The sequence below is a fragment of the Bactrocera latifrons genome, unplaced genomic scaffold (genome assembly GCF_001853355.1).
Source record: "Bactrocera latifrons isolate USDA-ARS-PBARC rearing strain unplaced genomic scaffold, ASM185335v1 scaffold_47, whole genome shotgun sequence".
NCBI lineage: Eukaryota > Metazoa > Arthropoda > Insecta > Diptera > Tephritidae > Bactrocera > Bactrocera latifrons.
The window spans coordinates 279,947-290,343 of NW_017537123.1; the positions used below are offsets into that span (position 1 = coordinate 279,947).

The 10,397-nt window shown below is 35.1% G+C and overlaps 1 protein-coding gene across 1 annotated transcript in view; it reads right to left on the reverse strand.

Moving 5' to 3' along the window:
- Positions 1-1,751: 1,751 nt before the first annotated feature.
- LOC108973216 overlaps positions 1,752-10,397 on the reverse strand; it is a 13,611-nt gene continuing 4,965 nt past the window's right edge. Inside the window, exon 2 of the mRNA XM_018940287.1 lies at positions 1,752-2,641. Coding sequence (XP_018795832.1) covers positions 2,027-2,584 — 558 coding nt within the window. The 5' untranslated portion in view covers positions 2,585-2,641 and the 3' untranslated portion in view covers positions 1,752-2,026. The remainder of the gene's footprint in view (positions 2,642-10,397) is intronic.

Sequence of the window (10,397 nt, forward strand, 5' to 3'; positions counted from 1 at the left end):
TATCTCCTAAACCACTAAAGCTACAACAATCAAAATACTTAGCACAAATATTAAAAATTACTATAAGATATAATGGTACTGTTCAAAATTACTAAAAGCTTAATAAATCAATAAATTAATACGCCACAGCCATTAAAATAGAATGATAGGACCTTATTAGGGCCGGTGTGAAAATTAGACAATGGATGTGGCACCGTCCACTTTTTGGTGAAATGACATATCTCGGGACCCGACCTTCCGATTTCGACGAAATTTAGCACATAGCATTCTCCTCATATTGCATATCACAGTGTAAAATGGGCGAAATCAGACGACAATCAGGTCTACTTCTATCTAGAACAACTTTAAATTCTTTTACTTCCCCACAAATCAGAAAGTAATCAATACATATAAAGAGACACAATTTCGCACTATTAATTCCTTTTAAGTATGCCACCTTATGACTGTGAAAACTGTTCAAGCCCCTAAATACCGAATATGTGAACTGCAGTCCTCTAGTTAACTTTTGATCGAAAATATCGGCCAATGAATGGCATATACAATTCAAATTCCAAGAGAACGCTTTCCTAACAGTGCATCAAAAATGAGATACTTCCTGGAGCACCTACATATATACCTAACATAAAGATTTTCGAACTTATTTTTGACTTTATACTGCATATATCGGCCAATATTTAAGTTATCGGAATGAAAATTACGGAACGTGCTTTACTCATAGCAGTGTATTGTGCTTAAAATAGATAAAATTGGGCGTAAGCTTGACCGAGCCCCCATATACTAGTATCAGAATTTTCGAACATCCGACTGACTTTATTCCATATGATTGATGTTTGTATGTGAGGTACTTTAATGAAGCCCGGGAAGTATTTTTATAGTATGAGGCATGATAATAGTTAATAGATCAAATCGAGTCTCCCATATACTACATGTAACGATTCCCTTTTTTTTAATCAATCTCATCCTGAATATGTCGGTCAGTATATTAGTTATATATAACGTATGTAAATATAAAATGGTTTGGATTTCTATCATCTGCTTAACGGTTCGCACCTTAAGGTATTTCCCCAGCTTTGATTCCTGTAAGCGTATGAAATATTTGGTTGCACCCGCACTTAGCCTTCCTTACTTGTTTATGTTATTTTTGAATGTTCAACCATGAATGGAACCTTTTGCTCTAGGCGCTACGTTTTTGATTGATAGACGCACTCACACATACAGGTACATAGATGTAAACATGGAAATATATGTATGACTGTGCACTTGCATAGTCCTCGACCCACATAGACAACGGGCGGGGAAGCGGCTGTGATCTCTCATATGCTTTAGCGCTTTCTGTGCGGGATTTCTGCGAGATTTTATCAATTTCATTTGTGAACTTTTGATTAGCATCCATATATATATGTATGTCTCATATTTTTTTGAAGTTAGAAAAACTCAGTGGAGTTACTTTAGAGTGGAAAAGAGTTAACTAACGAGCCATGACCATTACTTTTCTCCGTAATATAGAATGCTCAATTTTATACATTAGGCCTAAATCTGCATTCAGCTTTAGAACTTATATCGCAGCTTGAATATCGTCATTTAAGGTCATTAAAAGTTGCTCTCTTTTCAAAACCTGTAAATTACCATGTACCATTATCCAATATAAATCCACAAAAAGTTAAAAGATTTTCCTTTACGTGTGTCTTCTTTTTAGGAACCAATTTTATTTATTTGAAAATTTTATAATTTCATATTCCTTTTTTATTTCTAACTTCGAAATTTTCTAATTAACAAAACTACTTACTGTTGGACTTATTACATATAACAATATATAAAATACAAAACAAGTACTTGGTAAAAAATACAAGTAGGATGTGCTTTAAATTCTCATTAAACTAATAGGACAGCGATGTTTTCCAATATTTACCTTATTTACAAATATTTATCTTTGCATATATAGTATGTGTGCCTATGTACATATGTATGGGTAGATGCGCATAACTGATACCAATTCACGAGTTATACATGTGCTAAAAGCTAGAATTTATGAAAGCAATGCCATGGCACGCGCCAATCGCACGCGAAAATCACGATAAAGCATTTTACCACCGACCGGCACCCGGCATAAATACATGTCGAGGCTCATAAGACACAGCGCCTTGCCGTTCATCGGGAACTTTTGCGGCAGCTCTGGCGTCACTTCCAGACCTTCCGACAGCGCCATGTTAATAAGCCATTTCCAAACATCAGCGCGTGTCCAATCGCGCGGGTCTAATGGCAGGCCATCGGAACCCAGTTGATGCGGTAGTATTGTGTTAAAATTACTATTTCTGTCGTTATTAGTACTGATATAGGTATCGTTGTTGGCTTTGCTATTATTATCATTGGTACAAGGCGTAGTAGGACTGTGCGCGGGTGTATGTGGCAGATGCAAGTAGGGATGTCTTAACGCTATGTTCCGTTTCAGCGTCGACGGCGAGTTCGCCTTGCTACTCCAAAGATGCTGCAACTCATTTTCATTGCGAAAATTGGTGCTGACCTGTGAGAGGTCAAGCGGCGGTACTCGACTCGCGTATTTCAAAAAACTCGACTCAACTTGCATGGTTAATGGAGATGGACAAGTTCCGATATAGTGGTTTACCTTCACTAGACCGAGCTTCTGCAAAGAGAAGAAAATTTACATATTATTTTATGTATACATGTATGTATTTTATACATACATATGTGCATTGTGCCTCCTAAACTAAAAATAATAACTAATGCGAAATTCGTAAAAGTAAATTAAGTTTATATTTAATAAGACAGCGAGAAAATGGAGAGATGAACTTTGAGAAAAAATTAGAATCTCTTATATTAATTGATTAAGACTCACAATTTAATTTGATTGTGTAAAATTAATATTTTATCTCTCTTTCTAAATTTTGAACATTTAATTAATTTTGATCATTCCTCGTTTTATTATAGCTCTGCACAATTGAATAACTTAGAAGGAAATTTTAATTAGAATCGAGTAATTACAACGACAGTACTCGTTGGTAAGTACGATATATAGATATGTCAAGCCGTTATGTGTGGAATACAATGCTTGCGACAGACTGAAAACGAAATCTGTCAAATATTAAAATAMACACGTTCTTATGGACGGACCTATTTTGACAGCTGCACGACTACACGACTGCAGGCCGACAGCTGCCGTTCTCGCTACGTTCAATTTGATCCTATATTTTCCAACGACAGTAGGGCGACAGTAGAGTTGAGAGTAGAATGGAAGATAGAGAGATGAGGTAGAGTGGTGATACCACTAATATGTAAAAWGTAAAATTACTCAAAGCTCTAACAAACCTGACGTTGTTTTACAAATAAAAACATAAAATAGCTCTGTTACATSATTTRTAATAACAATTGACAATTTAAACCCAATAAATTTACCTATTTACTTATTTTTTGCATAAAAATTTCACTTTGAACAAAATATTAAAATTTCATTGAAGTGCAAGGTATTAGTATGGTCACAACGAAATTGTGTACATGCAAAATAGACAACTTCGTTGTTTTGTGTACATGCCGGCCATTGTTATGTTGCTGCCCTCTCACAAACGTTTATGTAGTAGGATTCACAACGCCATTTTCAGTTCACTGTCGTGCTGATGCAGTCTGTCGCGAGCATTGTGTGTCGCACATAGCAAAGAATGATAATATACATTCATATGTATGTACATRCATATATACTCAAGCTATCATTTAAATACACTTTGTCAATCTATGAAAAAAATCAGATAACTATTTTTCAAGTTAAAACTAACTCACTAACTTATTCAAGTTATTCGACAATCACCGCCAGAAAACAGTACCTGATGTATGACTCAGCTGAGTTGAAAGAGAAGTTATCAGAGCGTTTTATAATTGACCCTTTTATCAAATCAGTTTTTAGTATACTCCTTTTGCTCTTCGCTTAAATTTACACAGTGAAATTGTTTACATGTCCGGCTTTGAAACCCTTTTTAATGTGCCACAACAGCAAAGAAAACTTCATCAAAGAGAACATAACTTTGATAAATAAACAATAATCGTAAATTACGATGACACCTACCCAAAATAGTAGGCTTTCTGCGTTTTTTTCTTTTAACTGTCACTGCTGTAGTGTTGTGTATACCTATAAGTGCTCATAAGCTGACATTCCACTGAAACACTAAAGGAAATGGAAACCCATAAAACGCTAATAAGTAGGTTTCATGATTCTTATAACACTTACACAATACATATGTACGTATATGAATTCATATACAAAGTACATAGCACAATGTGTTGTATGAATCACTTTACTTGCCATGAAATACATTTTAGCCACGGGATATAAACCTGAAAAGTCAACAGCATGGTTATTGTGTGAACAAATAGAGGTGTCATTTAGCTTTTGATCTTTTGGATAAGCGATTCATAGACTTTGGGCGCTGGGGGTATTAATGTTAGGTAAATATGTGATAAATAAAATTAATTTCAATTCTTAAACTTTTCAATAGGATTGGTAAATAAACAAATATAAAATTTGTCTCGATTATTATTTTAGGTTTATACACAATTTATGTCGTATACGGAAATTTATTTTGAGTTTCTTCGAGACAATTTAAAAACTCACATTGTTTTTCCATTCTTGAGGAAAGGTCAACAACCGTTGCGCTGTTATAAACACAAAACTTAAAATTATAAAAAACTGATAGAAGTAAAGTTTCAAGCGCTCACTCATGCGCCATTCACCTCAATTATCAAATGGGGCCGAAAACAATACAAGTAACGAGTACTGACCCGTTTTCTCACCATCCAGTACTAATAAATTATATTTTCGATTCATCTATTTTGGTCATATTAACGTGCCACATCCTAATGAAATGTTGCAAGAGATTTAGTAAGGTACCCATAGTAGGAATAGGTGTTGTCCGATTTTGCCTATTTTCGCACTGTGAAATAAGAACGTTATGTACTGAATATGGTTGGAATTCTGTGACAWATGATTTTACCTAAAAATGGGCGGCGCCGCGCCATTTTTGCAACGGCTGCTTTAAAGACCTTTTCAAAATTTTCAGTCCTCAGGTTGCCCTTACAATTGCATTTCTTTGTTCCAAAGTACAGTTCTAATTCTTAATTTACTGCTTAGTTATGGCACTTTATAGATTTTCGTTTAATAGCATTTTATGGGCGTGGCAGCGGTCCGAGTACACCTATCTACGAACTCCGGGTTTATTTTTTGGCAAGAAACATGTGCACAAAGTATCATTAAGATAGACAGTCAACCGGATTTCAACTTTTCTTGTCATCTTGGTGATTTATATATATGTATGTACATATATATACATATATATCGTTATAGGGTTATACGGTGTCGCTTAGTTTTAGATGATATATACAACCGTTAGGTGAACAAAACTATATGTATGTGACAACAGTTACAAGCGTATAATTACTTACTGCATCCTAGCAGTACAGAACAGAATACACTATGTTTACCAACAGTTATTCTTGCCATAAAGCTAAATAACCACGCTTGCATATATGTACATATGTACTTATACGTATTCTATACATATGTGCGTATGAACTTCCTGTAGTTTGTTGATTCCCTTATTTAAGTCTTATTCAAATTGTAAACCTCCTCGCTTTACAATTAATGTTGTTTCATTCCGAGCAACTCGCACTTAGTAACGAGGAACGCAAACAGCCGATCATAATGGCTGTTTGCCTTGAGCAGGAAGCGCAAGCGCATGGGCACGCGTCATCTGCACTTGAACGCTTCCGTTGCACGCCACGTCACGCCGCAGTCCCGAAAGCAACCACCCGCTGTCGATTTACACATTCATACGTATACAATTATAGACATTGAAGTATATAAATATTTATGTATTTACAATGTACTCATGCACAGTACACAGCTACTACGGAAGGAAAACAAAAAACTATAAAATGCATACATATGGACTCCTCGTGCACTCCACAGCGGCTGTAGTTGACAGGATGTACTCACACAACAAACAACGACTAAAGGAAATCAGCTTGTGTGTATGTATGTATGCGGCATAAAGCAACAGTAATAATTCTACGAACTTCCTCCCGCACAACTGTCACATTGCTCTCGAGCAATAGGTTAGTGAGCCGTCCGGTTGTAATGTCTTGCTTTGACGCTAGTCTTCGGCTGCGACTATGACTTTCATTCGAATGTCAAGGGGAAAGTTTCTTTCGGAAATCGGGAGGAAGAATTTTGAAAATGAAGTCACTTTGTTTTTATTTATATTTATTGTTCCCACAGCTACAGACACATCAACATGAACGCGTAAAATGTGTAAATAGTAATTTCTACCTATTAAGTTTTGAAGTTCATTAAAAAAATTTGAAATTCGTGGCTTTTCCTCCGTTCTTCCAGCTGTAGAAGTACATGGCTATGGGCCCGTCGGTAAGTATATATACATATGTACAAAGTAAGTAAGTACAGCTCTTCCAGCCGTAAATGAAATGTTTTGCTGAAAATGAAAATGACGCATTTCCTGCCATTTGGCGAGCACTTTCTGTTTGGCGTAATTTGATGGCGGCGCTTCCACCTTTATTTTTATCATTTCGAGCTTACAAATACAGGGGCATGCCCATATAAGTGAATGATATACTTTGATCGAATGTAGGCCATTGCTAAACTGAATATTTCAGCACATCAATCGATTCGAGAGATGATGTTTGTAATTTTTGTTGTTAATATTTTCTTTTTCACATGTATATATTAAAATCACTCTCTAACGATCTAGTTCTAAGTGAGGTGTTTGACGAGTTTGGCTTATGTAGTACCTTCGACTCACTGTGCAATTGGTCAGTGATTACGGTGCTTGAGAAGAACTTCCCAAATATGATGCCATTAGAATTGAATTAAATATAATAATACATAGATACACATATGTTTATACATTTTTATTATACATAAATGAAGGCACAGGTATTTATGTGCGGTGCATGCTTCATTCGCTTATCCGGCGACAGCTTCGCGCAGCCTCAATTATTTGCTTCCTGTGACAGCTTTGTTAATTTTGCAAAAACTAAAAATAAAACATAAAAATCTACAATAATACAGTAATTCTTGTTTTTTTATGTGCTGTGAAAAGTAAATTTTTACTCTGATGACTTTCTCGCTGAGACAATAAACACTTATTCAAAAATACGTATGTATAGTATGTATGTACATATATGTAATCTCACAACTAAATTTTAAAATGGTTTTCAAGTTTAAAGCCAAGAAAGCTGCTCAACTTTTTTGAAATATGCGCATACATACATACATATGTGTTGAAGCAGTGTGGCGTATCTATTCATAAACACTCCACATAAAGGTAGCAATTACTCTTGTCATATCATTACAACCTTAGTTTTGGAGAATTATGCAAATGTGCAATGAACAAAATTCTTCAATATTTAATGGAATGATCATTACATATACCATCATGCATTCATACATACATATAACTGCACATAACACGAGTAATCGAAGGTAATCGGCATCTCTTTCTCATTTTCAAAAATAAAGCAGAGAGATTTAAGCACACATATTTATACGAGTATGTACGAATATATGGGATGCCCTTTAAAGCCAGTTCTTTTCAATTTTTCAGCTATGCTGTCCGCTTTTATACATATATATGTAATTTAATGGGGCCGCTGACACCAATTTTGCCACTTCATGATTGCAAATATGTACATGAGCACTCGCCAGCAAAGGCAGGCAGTCTCATGATCGCAATGGATAATATTATATATATGTACATATGTATGCATGTGCATTTGCATACATATCAGTGCTAACTTAATTACACCCTCTTTTGTATTTAAATATGCATGTATGTTAGCATGAATATGGAGAATGTTGATGATTTCGAGGTGTCTCATTCAGTCTGTCCGTTATTTTATTTTTAAACTTTTGTAATATGTTGCTACAGAGGCAGTGCAAGAGCCGCTCCGGTCAAAAGTTTTGAAGAAGTGGGCGTGGCCCGCCCTCTAATAAGCTTCATATATATATCTCTTAAACCTCTAAAACTACAACAAGAAAATCCCTTTAGCGCAAATATTATGAATGCAATCGGAAAATAACCTTCCCATGTAACGGTACTGTTAAAAACTACCTAAAGTGCAATAAATGAATAACTAAATCCCTCAAAAACACTAAATTTTATCTCCGAGTTTGTATGACAGGGAGTTAATAGAGCCGGAGTCAAAATTGGACGATGGCCGAGGCATCCCTCAATTTTCCATAGGTAAAAACACAAACATACATACATATGTATCCCGAGACTCGCCCGACCGTTTTCAACTAAATTTGGTATGTAATATTCATTTGATATTCTTATCTTACAGTGTGAAAATGGGCGAAATCTGACAATACAATTCTAAATGCCATTTTATTCGTTCCTTTCTAATTTATAAATTAAGAAGCAATTTATGTAACGTTATAAAATTTTGCAATAATATAATATTGAAATATATAATTGAAATATAGAGATAGTTCTTTCCTCACAATGGTATGCCTGTGTGTCCAAAATCGTTGAATCGGGTCAATACTTCCCTGATGAAATCTGACGAAAACTTGAACTAGTCATAGTTATACTCAGTACTCAGTCAGTAATTATACTCCATATGTATAATGATTTTTGTTTTTCTAAAAAACCTAATGTCGGTCAGTGTATGAGTTACATATAACCAGTATATTGATTTGCTTGTATTCCGATCTTATGGTATTTCCCTGGCTTTGATTCTTGCAAGTTGGAACAGTATAAAATGTTCGACTGCTCCCGAGCACGCAGTTAATATTCATATATTGGTAAGTTTTGGTATTACTTTAAAGAACTCGGCACGTTCGATACCCAATGTTTCCGAATTTTCAGAACGCCATTCATGGGTGGCGATGCCGACGTATTCACCCAGCACCACGTTAGGTACTTATTATACTTTTCGCCTCACAAGTTGCCTTCCGTTTTGAAAATCCTCTTTTTAAATATGCGTATATATAAAATAAACTAGAAATTCAATATAAACAAGGGAGTCTGCATTTTAGTGTTGATTCTGTCGCCTTGAGTCTGTCGCCTTGAGTCTGTCGCCTTGAGTCTGTCGCCTAGCGTCTGCCGCACTGTTGAGTGAAAATCGCCGTTTTACTTGGCAGTAGAGCAATGCAGCGTCGGCTACCAAGTAAGTACAGCGCGCAAAGATCTTTCGCCGAGTCTAGACTTAAACATAAGGCAGCGTGCATATTTCACTCATCGAATGTACTTTCTTTCTTCATTTTTATGTTTTGTCTGCAATTGCATTGACGGGATATTTATAAGTTATCTCAACATGAAATTCTTGCCTTCTTTACGGAATTGTAAAGGACAGGGACGAAAGTATAGCGCAGAAATATTATCGGTTCCGAAGCAGAAAATGATCACACAGTGAAAGTTAATGCAATAACACAATTGAATCCCATGGCGGCGAAAAATTTATATGAATGCCCATACAGTCAGAGAAGTCATGCAAAAATAAGCAGACAACAAAACAAGAAAAGTATGGCGAAAATACAAATTCATACCAAACGCGTCGAGCGGCAAAGCTAATGGCGCCTGGGGCATTCACTTTCAAGCCTCCCAAAAAATATCATCATCATTGCAGCAATCAACGAACGATACACCCGTCTTCTGTTATATGCTTAATACTAGCTCATGCACTATTCACAAACACATATTTACATGCTATACTCTTTTTATATGGGTCTCGAGAAGCAACGGCGCACACATTTCATACAACAATTCTTATATACCAGAAGTTTATAAAAGTAATTTCGGTAACACTTGTCACCTTTCCAAACTGTTGAAAGTGTGGGGGTAATCTCATTTTCATTCGTTTTTAATATTAGATATATAAAGTTTCTATCCAAAATACATATATTTATCTTTAAAAAAAAAAATGTAAGTGCATTTTTAATTACTGCCTTAGTCAGGATGTCACCTTGTAAAGCAGAAAATATCAAATATAAACGGTGATTTTATGTAAATCACAAAGGCTTTATAAATTCATATGTTCAGTGTGTGTATGATATGAAAATATGTAGTAAATATGTATATATGTGTAGATATATTAAGGAATATTTCTTAAAGCAGACAATAGCAATATCTCGTTCTCTTTCTATCACCATATAAACCTCGTGCTTAGTGCGTTTAATGTACGTTTGTAGATACAGACGTGTTCGAAATAATAAGAACAACCAAAGTGAATATCGAAATCATTGAATAAAATTTTCTCAGTAATATTTTATTGAACCTTTTCTTCTTAAAAAATTTATACATATTGTGAGTATTAAAAAAATTGAAAATCTGGTCATCAAATACGCACTAACTTTTTTGTACTGCAAATTTTGTTGC